Raw genomic sequence first — 16,914 nt, forward strand, 5'->3', positions numbered from 1 at the left:
GCTTGACCATGAGGAAAGCAATAGTGCCTACTAGTAACTACGTGGGTGAAGTGGGTGGTGGACTCGGTCTTCGTATGTGATCTGCTTATATATGGCACATGATATTGTTTCTTATCCACAGTATTCGCGGTCCAGCAGAAGCATTGCCTGTATGTAACAATTCCAGACAAGTGTCCGGACTCGCATGCTTGCCGTTGCATCAAACACGTGGATTTAAAACAATCTAGTAGGTGCGCGGTGCGAGATATCGCGTTCGACAAGAGCTAGGATGCTCAGGCCCTTCAGACCCGCCGTCTTCACATATAAGGCTGGAGTTTCTGCCATAGACAGCTAGTAAGTTGCATTCTACGGTGGTCTCGGTTATGCCGGACTCGCAGTTATCGACTAGCTGGCTTTGGTATCGTTCTTCTCTCTGATCCATTCCGTCTCAGAGCCCTGCTAAAAGCAAGGCAAGAATAACTCTGTATCAGACATCATGGCCCATCAGATGATCAAACTATTGCTCATATGTATATGTACGGTACGCAATGTGTAAAGATTAGCATATATGGCTGACTGGTGCATGTTTCAAGCTCTGACTCGGATCACACGACCATCGATAATGACGTGAATTCACAGTCAAATTAGTGACCCTGAAGCCACTTGTTACCATCTCTGCCACTGGTTCCAGGACTAAATTAGACAAGTTCAACATCAGTGGCGGCACAGCCCACTTGCCTCCCGACTGCAAAAATTACTCAGGCCAATTGAATTCTTCGCTGGCATGTTCCGTTGATTGACCTAGGACAGCGTTTAAAATTAGAGCGACATACGAAAAGTCTTCCTGATACAGTTCATTTACACCTAGAAGCATCTCATCATAAGATGCGCTCGGGTCGGACACATGATGGAAAAACACGCGGATCTCATGCGGAGCAAGGACTGTCAAAGAGGGTTGCAGCGTCTCTGAGGAGAATGACTGCTCGGTATCTAAACGGCAGCCCTGTGAAACACCAGTGTGAGTATCCATCCCGAAACTACTATAGTCAAAAAGGTGACTGACTAACCGACTTGGTGTCTACTGTGACACCCTTGATGTGCAGTTGTCCAATGTACTGCATCTCTCAGACGAGTGCCTCGTGGATAGATAAGAACAAAGAACATACTTCCTCCGGGGGTTGCCATCGCTGTAGTTCCGCGCAGTATTAATTACGCGTATTCCTTTACCAACGAAGCGATCTATCGGTTTCTGGTGGCGCACTTCGATAAGTCTTGGATGCGAACCTGCGCCCTATAACTTGAAACCTTCAGTTAGAATCCCTATTAGCTGTGAAGACCGCCGGAAAAATCAAGGTAATTCGGGTGGTCATGTCAACTCACTTGGATTGTCCACAGCATGCGCGCACTGATGGGTACACTGTTCCGACACTATGTATACACAAGCCTATCAGCACGGTGGTTGTTAGTCAAGCCAAACAATGACATAAGCCACAAATTTGAATCGCCAAAGCTTGACGTACGTGGTCAGCCAGTTCAAAATTGTTTAGGTAGTGAGCCAAATTTAAATTTATATCGTTTGACATAACTATGTTGACAATCCAGCAGCCCAAGTAACTTTATTTGACCATGTAACTAGTGTTCCTGATTTTCAAGAAATTCGGTTGGCTCCATCTAGGGTCAGTACCTTACAAACTTAAAGATTCCTAGTCCCAGGTCACCGTGACACCACCAAATCACGACGGCCGTTTGCAGAATAATGCATCATTGCAATCTAGATCAGCACTGGTATCATCCGTGTCTAAATCAACCTCAACAAATACTAGCTTTGATCGATTCGGTCTGGTAGCTAACATGGCTCCAGGGACACTACTGTGGGCATGACTGATATCTATTTATTCTACCACTCTAGCATCTTTAAGAACGCTCTCTTGAGGATTGTAGACCTGCATCCCCTGTATCAAGACGCATTCCTCCACTTCCATTACTAAGTTATAGTTCTTTCTCAATGCAGGCCGTTCCATTCGTAGGTCACTCTGAAGTCGATGTTCTCATTATTGGCGCTGGCCCTGCTGGCCTCATGTGCGCGAATGCCCTCGCAAATGCGAGTGTGAATGTTCGCATCGTCGACCAAAGGTCAGTGGGTCGACCCTTCCATTCCTGCTTTTAACTCAACGTTCCGTTAGGGCCTCCAGAATAGCCGCTGGAAATGGTGATGGAATTTCACCTCGCACTATTGAACTTTTGCAGGTGAAGATGCTTCTTTGCTGACTGACTAAGACTCGGTATTACCAAGCCGGAAATAGAGTTATGGACTTGCAGAGCGCCTTCTGAAGGAGTGTTGCCAAATCCATCTAGCGGTACACCTTTTAAGACGGGCTTGCAGGATATGTTGTAGCTCATTACATCTTAGGCATTCTACAACCCTTCTTCTACCGGCGGTATAGAGGTTCGTGAATTTCGCTATCGACGAAGGATGCTCACTGAGTTTCCGCCATTAGCTTACCAACAGAACATTAAATGTGACAGCTCCGTCTGCAAGATACCCATTCGAGGTGTGTTCATGAATCTGACAGGAATTATATCAGCTGAATGAGATCAAGGCTACGCTCAATCAAGCAGCCATTCAAGATATTTTCCTAGATTCCATGACATCGCTTGGTGTTGAGGTCGAACGATCAACCATGCCAACTTCGATAGAGCTCTCTAAGGATGAAGACGAATTGGCGGATCCTACATCATATCCAGTCCGCGTTGTGCTCCAAAGATTTGACGAATCCGAGGGTGCACAACCAGAAGAGATTGTTCACGCTAAATTTGTTCTTGGTGGTGATGGTACGCTCTGAAAACGTTCCTCTCACCAATATAATCATTTACCTTGGTAGGTGCTCACTCGTGGACCCGCAAACAATTCGATATCACGATGGATGGAGAACAGTCTGGTGAGAATGTTTATCACTTTGAATTTTCAACACGCTCACTCTCGATCGATAGATTCCATCTGGGGTGTCATGGACCTTGTTCCTGACACTGACTTCCCGGATATCAGGAATAAGTGCCTTGCACAATCCAACCATGGCTCACTTTTTGTCATTCCTCGAGAAAAGGATCTCATTCGCTTATATGTGCAACTGGAAGAGAAAGATGTCATCGATCCAGTGACAGGCAGGGTAGACAAGGATAGAATGGGTCCAGATCAGATTTTTAAAGTAAGCGGTGTCCATTACCATACTATAGTCGGCAGTCATCAATATTTCCCTTAGACCGCCCAGAAATCGCTCGAACCTTTCAAGCTTAATCGGGAGGGTGAATTTTTGTGGTGGACGATATATAGCGGTACGCACCTTTCTACTTGCTATGCATTCGTGTTCGTTTAACATCTTTACTCAAGTTGGACAACGAGTGGCCTCGAAGTTTTCCATCAACAATCGAGTGTTTATTGCTGGCGATGCTTGCCACACACACACTCCGAAAGCAGGTAAGTATCTTGAATTTGGCCCCTTCCCCCGGTCTGGTTACAGTGGAACCTCCAGGACAAGGAATGAACGCGAGTATAAACGATAGTCATAATCTGGGTATGTCTTCCGTTCCCGTTCTTACGATCGGGCTAAATCACTTTCTCAGCTTGGAAAATTGCCCAAGTTGTTCGTGGGTGGGCAAACATGTCCCTTTTATCGACGGCAAGCTCGCTCTTGTGCGGCTATTTGTGTGCTTGCTCACGTCCCGCCGATAGTACGAATCAGAGCGCCGTAAATTTACATCAGAACTGATCGCGTTTGATAAAACGTGGTCTACCCTTGTCTGTGGCAAGCCCTTGACCGGACAGAACAGCGGTGGGGTTTCGCCCGAGCAGCTCTTGAAGTAACATTACTTTACCAACAGTCTTTTCCTGTTACTAATCCCGTGAGTTTGTAGGACTTTCCAAACAGATTTCACCAGTGGAATTGGGATACATTATCACCCCTCGATTGTAGTAAATGACACATACCAGGAGCTGGCTGGTGGTCTCGTCCTCGGCAAACGCGTCCCTCCATACAAATTTATGCGGGCAGCGGACGGACGACCATTCGAGCTCCAGGACCTGCTTCCTTCAGACTCCCTCTTCAAGTTACTTGTGTTTACCGGTAAATTCAGCGATCCGCTTCAGCAAGCGAGGGTCGAGTCGATGGTCGCGGACATGCAGAAACCCGAGAGCTTCCTGAACCGTTACGTGACGCCTGGGAGCTCGCGATTTGACATCATCACGATCAGCAAGGGCCGGAAGGATGAGTTCAATCTCTTGCGGCTCCCTGCGCTTCTTCGCCCTCATTGGTCAAAGTGAGTGCTTCCTCATCTGTGTCAAGTGGGATGATATTGATCGAGGTGCTCTTAGGGTATTTGTCGATGATACCGATCCCACTGCTAACTTTGGGGGAGAAGGTTACTCATATTTTGGAGTGGGATCTGAGGGAGCGCTTGTTGCTGTTCGCCCTGATGGCTATGTTGGAGCTATCGCGCCGCTGGATCGCGCTGAGGTCCTTGACGCGTATTTCGCGTCTTTCATGAAGATTCCTGCTTAGGCTTAACACCAATCTTCTTCAAATGCTGATTCAGCGTTTCAACGAGATATAATCCCTCCAGCAATTTGTATACCCTCAATACTTATTTTCGCACGGACAAGATTCTCTAGGCTCAACGGCAGATCTTCTTTTAATACTGCTTCGCTGTTAAGCAATTTCCATACTCACAAACCAGACTTATTCACGTGTACACTCTATAGTATAATGCCATGCACTATTCTTCATTCGATGAGCTGCCGACACACGCGGCAATGTCAATTCACACCTTTGAAATGGAGGATCGCATCTTAGAACCGAGCTTGCTCGAACAGTTGACGAGTAAGAACTACCAACGCCAGCTGCTTCTGCCGATCTTATAATACAATCCGAGAGGCAGAGGCAGAGTCAAAGTTGTCTCGTACATACACCTCCACAGGCTCCACTAGCATGCGTGTAAAAGTGGTCAGGGTCAATTTTTATGTGAGGAAGCTGACCGTAGAGGCTACATAGCTTTGGTAGAGTTTTGCCAGTTCTGCCCCCACATTATTGAAAGACAGCATTTCTTCACGCAAGTATATCGTGTCTATATGATCGGCATTGGACTCAGTGCGTCCATGCTATTATTGCTATAAGTCAGTACTTAGTAAGCGTAAAATAGTGCTTAGTAGGACGTAATAAAAGTAAGTCGTCTTCCTACCATTCCCAACTTTCCCCTTCAGGTATATCGTTTTCGAGATCGCATATCACAAATCATGCATCTCCCCTCTATCATGAAAACGAAGGGCTGAGTGTCAACAAGAGTATTGGCTAGAAGAGTCGCGAGCCTTGTTAGATGTTTGCAGGATGAAAGGTGTGGGAGACGAAGAGACGTTGGAAAATGCCGAGCCGTGACTTCTGACGACCATCATGCTAGCGGGATGTCGTACTGTCAGACTCTGAGTCGTCCACCCATCATGCACTGCAAGGGGTCCGCCTGCTCCCGGTCTCGAAAAGGCAAATCTAGTCTTGAGCAAGTCACGCGCGTGAGATCTCACTCAGCTAGTTCCAGCACAGAATCCCTGACTCTCACCCTCTTCCACGCCTAACATTCATCATGCCTGCCCACCTCACAACCCGCCCAGAATACTCCCTCCTAATCGACAGATATGACACATGGATGTTCGACTGCGACGGCGTATTATGGCATGGCGATCGGTTGATCGAAGGGGCTGTAGAGGTTTTGGAGATCCTCCGGAAGCGAGGTGCGTGCCAAGTCGCATAATATTTAGTATTGAAAATGACAATGATGGCGATCTTTTGATACCGATCGTTATGAAGGAAAGCGAATTCTTTTCGTCACCAATAACGCTAGCAAGTCGAGGAAGAGTTATAAGACGAAATTTGATCTCTTGGGTGTGCAAGCAAGTGTGGTGGGTGTTTCGTTCGTGTTGGGTCTTGATAGATCCAGTGGTCATTTCCTGATTGTTGCGATGCGATGGGTTGTAGGAAGAGATATACGGTTCAGCATATGCTTCTGCTGTTTACATATCCTCAGTCATGAAACTTCCAAAGGATAAAAAGGTGTATGTGATTGGGATGGCAGGTATTGAGGAGGAGCTGAGGGAAGAAGGCGTTTCTTTCATTGGTGGAACGGTATGTTGATACCCCTTCCCTGATCCTACTCCAGCCCACCGCTCATTACCCAAACTCACTCACTCACTCACTCACTCACGCACTGACTCGCGCGCGCACACACTCAGGACCCAGCAGATTGCACCCTCGAACCATTCTCCCTCTCATCTTTCTCCCTTGACCCAGACGTTCAAGCCGTCCTCTGCGGCCTAGACCTCAGCGTGAACTATACGAAACTGTCAAAAGCATTCCAATACCTCACACGAAACCCCGGCTGTCAATTCCTAGTCACCAATGAAGACAGCACATTCCCAAGCGCCGATGGTCTCTTGCCTGGAGCAGGAGCTATCAGCGCTCCATTACGTTATGCACTGGAGAAAGATCCGATAAGTATTGGGAAACCTGCGAAGACAATGTTGGATTGTATTCAAGCCAAGTACGTGTCTCCGTCTTAGCTGGTGTGTTTGGTTGTCGGGAGATGATAATAATACTGCGTTATGATAGGGTGAAATTCGATCCGGAACGCACGATAATGATTGGAGATCGGTTGAATACTGATATTTTGTTTGGACAAGCTGGGAGCCTGGCAACGCTCCTTGTCCTGACTGGTGCGTTTCCGAATTCAACGATCAGTCCTTGTAATGAACGCTGTGCTTTGTAGGCATCACGTCGAAGCAAGATATTACCGGCCCAAACGCTTCACCAATAGTACCCGACTACGTCACTCAGTCTATCGGAGACCTTCGTGTTGTCGACGGACAATAGGTTTAGTCTTCCTCATAAATACCCACGTAGAAGGGCTGGTCCCGCAAGGGAGATGTAGATATCTTGGAAACGATTTGAATAGAAGGAACTAGAATTGGAATTGGAATCAGCGCCTCAGGTGGTCCTCTCCTTCTCCGATTGTCATGTGCTGATGTTCTCCTTACCTGCTAGCCACCCAAGTATGGTGATGGAAAGAGCCGACTATATAGCCAGCGATTCCTCCAAACAGAGGCGTTGGTGACCAGATCTAAGTATCATGAGCATTCTCAGAGCGTCTACAGATCCCGAGAGACAAAGCTCAAGCATGGTTCAGGTTTGATGACAACTGTCCGAGAACAGTGTTCTCTGTTCACCTTTAATATCATCACCGATGGGCACCTCTTCTTCGTGGACACGCGGCCAGAACACGACGAATACTTGCCCAAAATCTTTCCAATATCACCAGAACCTTTACAATTATCACTGCTATCTGTGCAGGAATCTGCGAAAAAAATGCTAGATGGTGATCCGGCACACACGAAACGAGATATACGAGATAGAAGCAAATCCTGAGGGAGGCCGACCTCATACATACACGCATAGAAGGGCATCAGTAAGAGTGATTTATAGGTATCTAGAACTCGATTTAAATAAGGAACTAAAATCGCAATCGGTGCTTCAGGTGGTTTTCTGTTTCTCCGATTGTTCTCTTCTGATATTCTCCTCGGCCAGCCATTTTAGTGCGCTGACGGAAAGTGCTGAGAGAGATCCGACTATATAGCCTGTGATCCCTCCAAAGAGAGGCGTTAGCGGCCAGGCCTAGGTATCATAAGCTCAAGCCTCGATAAACGATGCTAGGACTGACCTGCCATGGTCGATCCCAGTCCAGTGCGATTGGAAAAGCACCGAGCCAAGCGCCAAAGAGAGTCGCGACAGCGGGATAAACCAGAGCTCTTTCTATCGGATTTCGTGGACTAGCACAATGTCAGACAAAGAGTAAAACGGTATACATATTAACCCACGAAAGCTCGGCGAATAAACGTGTCCAGTTAAGTCTGGTGATGAACGACGAAGTGTCGGAAGAGAACGAGGGGTAACCCAGTGCATAAGCTGGTGCGAATACGGATAGTAGTGCCAGAACGATCGCCAGCAAGAATGTATGAGGGAGGTGGCTTTCCATATATATACAATCAGCACAAATCTCGTGGGATGCGTCAATTGTTACCTTGCAGAAGGAGCACCGAACAATATTATAGTTGCGTGGAACACCAAGGCTACACACGAAGTGAAGACAGCCACTCTCCCTAATTTCTAAGAGAATATGAGAAATACGAGTCGCGAGGAAGGAGACACACCGAGAATCTCCCCCGATTGAACTGATACCTATCCACTTTCATCTGATCGCTCGAAACAGCACGAGAAGTATACTCGAAACACCAATGCCTGATCCAGCCCGCCCACCATACTTGAAGGACTACCAGCCCTGCGACGATCCAAGCGAGTGTGATGACTGGGTTATTTGTCAGTGCGTCTTTAAATTGGGTTTCTGGACGGTCGGGGTCTGCGAGCGATGGCCAGAGTAAAAGAGATGTCTGGGGTAGGAAGAGGGCTGTGAATGCTACAAGGCTGGTGTGCACGCCCACGACGGAGGTGTACCTTGCGTACGGGAAGAACCCATGTTGAGCCTTATCTGTGGAAGACGAAACCACGGTCTTCGCGGGCATTTTATTGAGTAGTGGCAGGGCTCGGCTCAATATGTATCGGGCACTACACTTAGCTTGAAGATGGACTGACAACGGACACGCCGGACATCGCCGAAGTAAGTCCCCGACTCCCACGAAGTGGGAGAAGGGTTTTGTCTAGTGTTGCCGCCGGTGTGAGTTGGAATCGAGTTAGCATCGACTCGACTCGGAAATTTACGCAACTCGTGGCAACTGCCCCATGCGGTGTAAACATCGAGTTGCACTGCGAGTTGGTGATTGACATATCGAGAAGACTTTCCCATAAGCTTCCCTGGTATCTTATCAATGTTACTGTAAGTCTCTATAATCTTGCCGACTGTAGCTCGAGTATTTCATGCAATCTTGAGCACTTCTCCAGTGCTTTACACCTCGCTGTTATACCTTGTCAATATGTCTGCCCTACTTACTTCGTCGGTCCATAAAAAATCAAAAAATTTCCACTTTTTTACACATGAGTTTTGTACTACCATGTACATGCCCATAAGTCTCGCACTCATTGTTTTCACACATGGCGCTAATTGTGATTAGGATGCAGAACAAGTATATCCACTCTCATACAAAGTCGCCCTCGACATCTTACCCATACCGGCTTCCTCCGTGCCGTGCGAGCGAGCCTTCTCATCAAGCGTTCACGATATTGTAGCCATGATGAGTCATGACTGTAGAAGTATATAATTCTGTTTCTGCCAAATATAACTATTTATGCGCCAATAAATTTGACTTGCTAAACCAGAAAGAGATAGATCTGAGCCCGTTGATTGGTGGACTTAATTCCCGAACAACATCCGAACTCGCTAGTTGCACTGGTGTGTAACTTGATACAACTCGAATCGTTTACTTGTTCGAGTTCGCTAGCACCGCATCACACCGCGTCGACTTGCGGCAACACTAGTTTTGTCAGACGCAAACATGCTTCATTTTTCTGTCAATGGACGTGTCGCGGGAATTGATTACATACATAACTGAGACATTTAGAGCCAGTTCGGCAACGAGATGTTGACTGAGGTTTGGCAAATGTCAGGTGAGGCTTCTCGGCTTGAAGTGTCCCAGACGTCGGAGCTCAAATTATAGCTGTATTCGTCCAACCCTAACGCCAGCTGTTATCAATACACTATACACATCGTCCTGTCACGAGTTCCAAATACAAATCATTATTCGTTCCTTAATTCTAAGTCCTTTAAGCGCCCAGTCACAGCGCCTGTTCCTAAGAAAGTATTTACTGTTGAAGAAGTTCCTATTATTGCGTCTATTGTAGAATTACCAGAGTCACGTGATCTATCGGACAAAGCCGAAGATGTTGACGTCATGCCTCGCGACACTCTTGGAATGTTCCAGAGTCTTACTGCGGCTGCGGCACATGTTATGACATCATAGTTATATATAGAATCGTACGATACCTTTAATTATTCTGATTGGTTAGTTAGTTCATACTCAGTTTCGATCTCAGTTTCAATATGTGTATATAGGTAGCTCGTCGTAGTCAGTAGTTCTTTAGTTCAAACCTCTTGTATCTCCAAGTGAGCAATACCAAGACGTACCTGCTGCCTACTTCCTCTGCGTGATTATTCTTTGTTTGAGTCCTAGTCTCTGCCCAGCGTTAATTCGTTATTGGGTTGTGACATTAGGTTTGAACTATAGGAGACTCCGACTCTCGCGTTACACTCTCGCATCTCTTTCTCTTTCGCCTGGTCGTGTTGGTAGTCACCACACCATTAGCCGAAACAGAACCGTTATACTTTTGCCCGGCTTAACCGCCGCGATCCCTTGTTTCATCCCTTTGCTCATTTGAGCGCATTTTCATACCTATCATCTTTCGTAGTTAGTAGTCCTATACCAGGCCCTGTCTTACCGCAGCCGCCAGTATACGGAGGTGTTCACGACATTAGGCGTGTCACTGCAACTTTGAGTGCTGGCCCAAAACCCTGCCTGCTCAACGTTACTATAGTTTCATTTTACCTATTCCTTTCTTCATACGCACGTAGGCATTCGTTTCGAGTCAATAGCGGAACTGTCTAGACGACAAACCGTGCTTTCGACCTACGAGGATTTAGCGACATACCCTAGTGAGACTCGCACTTGTAAGCTTCGGCTGGAAGAGTGATAACTTGTCCTAGGCTTGTACCCTCAGAACGGAGATTGCATTGTCCCTAGTTTTTCCCACTCGATCGAGTATAGTTACGTATCCTTCTTAGTTAGTATTAGGGAAGCATCGGTTGGGTTGATTAAAGAACCCTTCGATCCTGAAGTACGTGGTAGATCCGATCAGATATCGGGGACCGCTTCAGTTTTCCATTACATAACTTTCATCTTTTCACCATCATTCCCTTTCGGAAGAGCCCTTACGAGCAGCTCTTCAACAGACATCAGTGAATCGGGTTCCAGAATACAACTGGCACTATGTCTGAGTTACCAAACTCTCCCACGCAACCTGCACAGACGGTGATATTACCATCTAGTCCACAGGAGATTGTCGACTACATTCACATGTCACTTGCGAATCAAGCGGACAGCTTCAGGGTCAGAATAGCGGAACTAGAAGCCAAAAACTTAGCTCTAGAAGAAGCAAACAGACTCCTGGGCGTACGCCTAGAAATGCAAGAAGACGAGACTGTGAAAATACAGTCACAACAACCATCATTCGGCTCTGCAGGAGCTAGCCTACTTTCATCGAACTCTTCCCCCTCCATCAAATACTCCAAACCCCAAGACTTCACTGGAGAAAAAGACTCCATAGAACTCATGGTCTGGATTTCCCAAGTTGCACTATACACGGCGCAATGGCCCAACATTCAGGAAGGCCAAAGAATAGGAGTAATGCTCTCCTTCATGAAAGGTACTGCAGCCAAATGGGCGCAACCCTACATTAGTAAACTTGGAAAGACCGGAGATGAGAGGTTGACTGTGGAGAAATTCCTGGAAGACCTAGAAGCCATGTGGGGGCAAGAAGATCGCGAAGGAAAAGCGATCCGAGAACTGGAATCCCTTAGACAAGGATCTTCCTCAGTTCCAGAGTACGCGGCCGCTTTCAGACAAAAGGCCGCACACACTTCATTTTCCGATTACGACCAGAGGCAGAAGTTCAGGCTGGGACTTCAAGACCGTGTCAAAATACAGCTCGCTCATGTCCGTTACGAGGACAAAAACACCATGAAGAAACTGGTGGAACATGCGATCCAAATCGGACGCAACTTCGAGGAGCTAGATGCGGACAAGAAGAAGACGACCTGGTGGACCCCTAAACAAGGCCCCAGGACCCCTGAATACAAACCTGGTCCGAGCAGGGAAAGCGACGCTATGGACGTCGACGCCAACAAGCAGCGAGGTGCTCCAAAACCTCAAGGAAGGACTGGATCCTTCAAATGTTACCGCTGTGGAGGCGAAGGCCATATGGCAAGAAACTGCAAAGACGCAGTCGCACCAAAGGTGCAGGTGAAGGCTACTACAGTGCCAAAAGAAGAAGACCCCATTCCGAGTTGGTTCAAAACCTGGGTCAGCTCCAAGGAAGGCAAGGGTTTTTAGAAGGGTCGAAGTCAAAGTCTGCGAACTTAGACCCGAACAATCGTTTCTCCATCCTATCTACGTTCTCGGATGTATCAGAAGTATATATTAAATCCAAATCTGAGCATTTTTACATTCCGATCACGTTGAAGGGAAAGAACCGACAAGCAGATGTGAAAGCACTGGTAGATTGCGGTGCATCAACATTATTTATTAGCGAGAAGTTTGTGAAAAAGAATGAAGTCCGGTGCCATAAATTATTAAGGCCCATTCCGGTTAAAAATATCGATGGCTCGTTAAATGCCGCTGGATCGATGACTCATTACGCTGAATTAGGTCTAAAGATCGGTGACCATGTTGAGGATCAAGCAGCCTTCATGGTTACGGACTTAGGAAGCGATGATGTTATTATTGGCATAGATTGGCTAAGATACCACAACCCGGAAATAGATTGGAACGCTGGACGTTTTGCACTTTCTCGTTGCCCAGTTAAATGTATTACTAAAAAAGAACAAAGACAAAAAAATAAAGAAAAAAGAAAAGAACAAAAAAAGATAGAAGAAGTGCCAGACCTGATTCCCACAGAAGAGGATGACGAAGAAGACATGGCGATGAAGAGGGCGACAGTTGAGGAAATAGAAGACGAAGAGTATCCTGGAGAATGGATCAAGTATAAAGCCTCGGTTGCCACGGAACAGAAGGTTGCAGAAGAAGCAACGAAGGTGAAGAAATCGGTCGAAGAGATGGTTCCCGATTGGCTTCACGAGTACCTGGGAGTTTTCTCAGAAGAAGAATCTAAGCGCTTCCCTGAAAGAAAGAAATGGGATCATGCGATAGATCTTAAAGATGATGGCGATCTTCCGCCGAATGCGAAACCCTATCCCTTATCACCCAAGGAGATGGACACTTTGAAAGATTGGTTAAAAGCCGAGACTGCACTGGGACGTATAAGAAATTCACAATCTCCAGTGGCAGCACCTTTCTTCTTTGTGGCCAAAAAAGATGGCAAGTTAAGACCGGTGATGGACTATAGAAAGCTCAATGAGAAGACGGTTAAAAATGCATACCCGCTACCGAGATCTCAAGATTTGATTGATGCTTTAACCGGTGCCACGATGTACTCCAAGATGGATGTAAGATGGGGGTACAATAATATTCGCATGAAAGAAGGAGACGAGTGGAAGGCGGCCTTCAAAACGCCGTTTGGTCACCATGAACCAACCGTGATGTACTTCGGTTTAACAAACTCCCCTGCCACGTTTCAAACCATGATGAACGAGATATTCAGAGATTTAATTGATGGAAAGACCGTAGTTGTCTATATCGATGATATCCTCGTGTTCACGAATGGCAATAGGGAGCAACACCGAAAAGTTGTACGAGAGGTACTGAAACGACTAAAAGAAAATGATCTGTATCTGAAGCCTGAAAAGTGTAGCTTCGAACAGACAGAAGTCGAGTTCCTCGGGTTGATTGTTACAATCGCTCTACTTTCTTTACTTCCCACGTATCCGCCATTATGCCTTACATTCTTAGCAGCTTAGTTTTCCTTTCTTGGTCTTACTTCCGTATTCGACCTTTGTACTATTATCTCACCGTAGCCTTGGTCCGTGCGCATATAGTCTCCTATTTAAGCACGTGTACTTTACTTAGAAACGTCACTTCAATCTTACTAGGTTTTACCCTGGAAACTTCCTTCGCTTAAGACCACCAATCTTAAGACGTCTGAACCGATCTCTTAGTCGAAGCACTCCTTTGACTAAGTCTACGAACCTCTTCTTATTTGAAGAGCTATACAAGATCTCAACAAACGTGAACGCTCTGTTGAGCCTTTGTTGTTAAGAACTATCCTAGTTCGTAACAAAAGATTGAAGTCAGAAAAAGGCACCTATATCCATACGTGTCAAAGAAACTTCGAAACCAGAGCAGAAAGATCCTGACTGAGCAAGACAGCTAGTGCAGGCGAAGAAAAAGGCGACAACCTGACTTCACTCACCCCTACCTTCCAAGCCCTGAACCTTGGTACTCCTGTACCACCATTAAACATGTCGGCCTCATCCAAGACAACAGAATTCAAGATCAACCATCCTCCTACATTCGATGGCGATAGAGACAAGTCCAAGTCATTCATGCTCTCATGCAATGCTTATATTGATATCAACTCGGAAATCTATAAAACCGACGCTCAGAAAGTGATCTTCATCTCCTCGTTCATGAACGAAGGAAACGCCAGGTCATGGAAAGAAGAATTCCTCGCAGATGCCCAATTCATCGACTCAACCGGACAAAAGAAGGGCTATGGAACCCTGAAAGAGTTTAACGAAAGCTTTGACAAAGCCTTCGGACCAATTGACCCATCCGGGACCGCATTAGCACGACTCCTGGAATTAAAGCAAGGCCCAGAAGGCCTGCAGACGTACATTGCAGACTTCAAAAGGTTGCTTGCCCAAGCAAAGATCAAAGAAGAACACATGATGATCTATCATTTCGAGAACGGCCTCAACGGGGGACTTCTAACCAAGATGTTCAACGCAGGAGGGGTACCCAAGAACCTTGATGACTACATCGCTGCGGTAGTCGATCTGGATAATTGCTACGCGAGATTGCTAGCTCGAAGAAACAGGTTTCCTTCCCGACAAATCCAGAAGAAGAACGGTCGCGGAGACCAAAGATATATCCCCGCCAGAGATAAGGATGCCATGGTTATTGATCGGATCACCAACGAAGCCAAGCAAGAATACATGAAGACAGGAAAATGTTTCAACTGTCACCAGATCGGACATCGGGCACGGGAATGTCCGCAGAAGAAGAAAACCCCCTACCCAGCAGTGAGGAAGGTAGAGGAAGAAGAAGAAGCTAGAAGAATTGATGAGGATTTTTAAACAGGAGACCTATATCGACGATAGCATCTCCAGCGAAATCTGTATGCCTAATACGAACAGTTGGTGAAAAGAAAGAACTTCGTGTCCCCATAACCCTCGTATCCCGAACGCGTCAGAAAAATGTCGAAACCACCGCAGTAATTGACTCCGGAGCATCGGGAACCTATATCTCCGAGGACTTCGTGAAGAAACATAACATTGGAACCAAGAAACTCGAAAACCCTTTTTACATTAAAACCGCCGATGGAAGCTACTTCAGCAGCGGACCAGTAGAACGGTACTGCACGCTGATCGTCCAAATCGATCAAAGGATGATGATAGGAAAATTCAACATTACCAAATTGGGAGACAAGGACCAGATCCTACTAGGGATCCCCTGGCTTCGAGCCATGAACCCCGCTATAAACTGGACCGAGCAGACGGTATCCCTTCCGGCAACAAAAAAATCTGCCGAGATCGAGAAATATGTCAAACAAACTTCTCGACCACAGAAAACCTTCTTCACCAAAAAGTTTTATACAAAAGAAGACGCTTGGAGTACGTCACCATCATCCCTAACCGAACTTACGGACGAGGGAGAATATCTCCGACAAGTCGAAGAATCTTCCAAGTTTAGTAACAAAGCACAGGAATTCGCCTCTGAAGAAAAGGAGAAGAAGAAAAAAACTTTTGAAGAGTTGGTACCGAAGTATCTCCATGATTTCTCCGATGTATTCGCAAAAAACGGCTTGAACGAACTACCCCCCAAAAGACCCGGTATCGACCATCGTATCGAAACGAAGCCCGGATTTATTCCCAAGACGTCCAAAATTTACCCCCTTTCCTACAACGAACGAAGCGCAGTAAAAAAATTTATCGAGGAAAACCTTGCCAAGGGGTTCATCACGAAATCTAAATCCCCTCAAGCAAGCGGATTCTTTTTCGTAGGAAAGAAAAGCGGAGAACTCAGACCATGCCAGGACTACCGCTTCTTGAATGACCAGACTATCAAAAACGCGTACCCCCTGCCACTCCCATCATCTTTGGTTGAACGGTTACATGGCGCAAAGATATTCACAAAAATTGATATTCGATCCGGATACAATAACATTCGGATTCATCCGGACGACAGGTGGAAAGCCGCGTTCATCACGGAAGAAGGATTGTTCGAACCCATGGTCATGTTCTTCGGATTATGCAATTCCCCCGCCACTTTCCAAGCGTATATGAACGATACGTTCAGAGCTGAACTCAACGAAGGATGGCTCGTCATCTACATGGACGATATGCTCATTTTCTCCGAAACAACCACCGAGCACAAACAACGAACTTGCATTATTTTAGACAAACTTCGAAAAGAAAAGTTATTTGTTAAACCGGAGAAATGCACGTTCGATGCAGAAGAAGTGGAATACCTTGGAATGATTATCAAGCCAGGAAGTGTAGAAATGGATAAAGGGAAAACGGCAGGCATCAAAGACTGGCCCATTCCTGAAACAGTAAAAGATGTTCGATCTTTTTTGGGCTTTTGTAACTTCTACCGAACCTTCGTTTCCCACTACTCGGATATAGCTCGACCCCTTATCGACCTAACAAAGAAGGACGTCTTATTCTCTTGGATGCCCCTTTGCCAGCAAACGTTCGAGAAGCTAAAAGAATGCTTCACTTCACACCCTGTTCTTCAGAACCCTGATCCTCACCATCAATTCGCCATCGCTACGGATGCTTCTCTTGTCGCATCAGGAGGAGTATTGCTGCAGACTGACACCAATGGCGTCTATCACCCGTGTGCATACCTATCGCAATCGTTCAGTCCTGCCGAAAGGAATTACCCCATTCATGATCGCGAGCTATTGGCTATTATCCGCGCCCTCACCCATTGGCGACACTACCTCGAAGGACATCCACAACCGGTTATAGTGTTTACTGATCATATGAACCTCC

General features: G+C 46.4%; 4 protein-coding genes across 4 annotated transcripts; 2 read left to right on the plus strand and 2 right to left on the minus strand.

The window, feature by feature from the left end:
- Positions 1-718: 718 nt before the first annotated feature.
- F5891DRAFT_1035025 (uncharacterized protein) lies at positions 719-1,270 on the minus strand (the record flags this gene model as incomplete). Its single annotated transcript, XM_041361792.1, has 3 exons — positions 1,083-1,270; positions 790-997; positions 719-741 (listed from the first exon to the last, which is right to left on the minus strand). Coding segments are annotated over exons 1-3 (230 nt in total), but the record flags the coding sequence as incomplete, so codon positions are not given.
- A 714-nt stretch (positions 1,271-1,984) lies between these two features.
- Positions 1,985-4,762, plus strand: F5891DRAFT_1164306 (FAD binding domain-containing protein; the record flags this gene model as incomplete). The annotated part of the gene is made up of 15 exons (XM_041365353.1): positions 1,985-2,112; positions 2,163-2,226; positions 2,283-2,336; positions 2,390-2,425; positions 2,478-2,531; positions 2,580-2,811; positions 2,862-2,918; positions 2,971-3,185; positions 3,240-3,312; positions 3,368-3,454; positions 3,510-3,551; positions 3,601-3,656; positions 3,710-3,837; positions 3,892-4,293; positions 4,349-4,762. 15 exons carry the CDS (start codon positions 1,985-1,987, stop codon positions 4,533-4,535), a joined length of 1,815 nt encoding a protein of 604 aa, XP_041225847.1. The 3' UTR covers positions 4,536-4,762.
- Positions 4,763-5,897: 1,135 nt separating this feature from the next.
- Positions 5,898-7,001, plus strand: F5891DRAFT_326721 (HAD-like domain-containing protein). The gene is made up of 4 exons (XM_041371360.1): positions 5,898-6,146; positions 6,254-6,561; positions 6,630-6,733; positions 6,787-7,001. The coding sequence occupies exons 1-4, from the start codon at positions 6,051-6,053 to the stop codon at positions 6,888-6,890; spliced, it is 612 nt and encodes a 203-aa protein (XP_041225848.1). The 5' UTR covers positions 5,898-6,050; the 3' UTR covers positions 6,891-7,001.
- A 546-nt stretch (positions 7,002-7,547) lies between these two features.
- On the minus strand, positions 7,548-8,593 carry F5891DRAFT_980539 (GPI biosynthesis protein family Pig-F-domain-containing protein; the record flags this gene model as incomplete). The annotated part of the gene is made up of 5 exons (XM_041377013.1): positions 7,548-7,688; positions 7,735-7,843; positions 7,892-8,041; positions 8,095-8,180; positions 8,225-8,593. 5 exons carry the CDS (start codon positions 8,591-8,593, stop codon positions 7,548-7,550), a joined length of 855 nt encoding a protein of 284 aa, XP_041225849.1.
- Between the last annotated feature and the right edge of the window lie 8,321 nt (positions 8,594-16,914).

This window comes from Suillus fuscotomentosus (genome assembly GCF_016647785.1).
Source record: "Suillus fuscotomentosus strain FC203 chromosome Unknown F5891scaffold_28, whole genome shotgun sequence".
Lineage (NCBI taxonomy): Eukaryota > Fungi > Basidiomycota > Agaricomycetes > Boletales > Suillaceae > Suillus > Suillus fuscotomentosus.

Bases quoted from the DNA above. Each gene is read 5' to 3' on its own strand.
- F5891DRAFT_326721 (XM_041371360.1), top strand. From the start codon at position 6,051: ATGAAACTTCCAAAGGATAAAAAGGTGTATGTGATTGGGATGGCAGGT. The intron at 6,147-6,253 runs GTATGTTGATAC...GCACACACTCAG, and splicing joins TTTCTTTCATTGGTGGAACG to GACCCAGCAGATTGCACCCT. The intron at 6,734-6,786 runs GTGCGTTTCCGA...TGTGCTTTGTAG, and splicing joins AACGCTCCTTGTCCTGACTG to GCATCACGTCGAAGCAAGAT.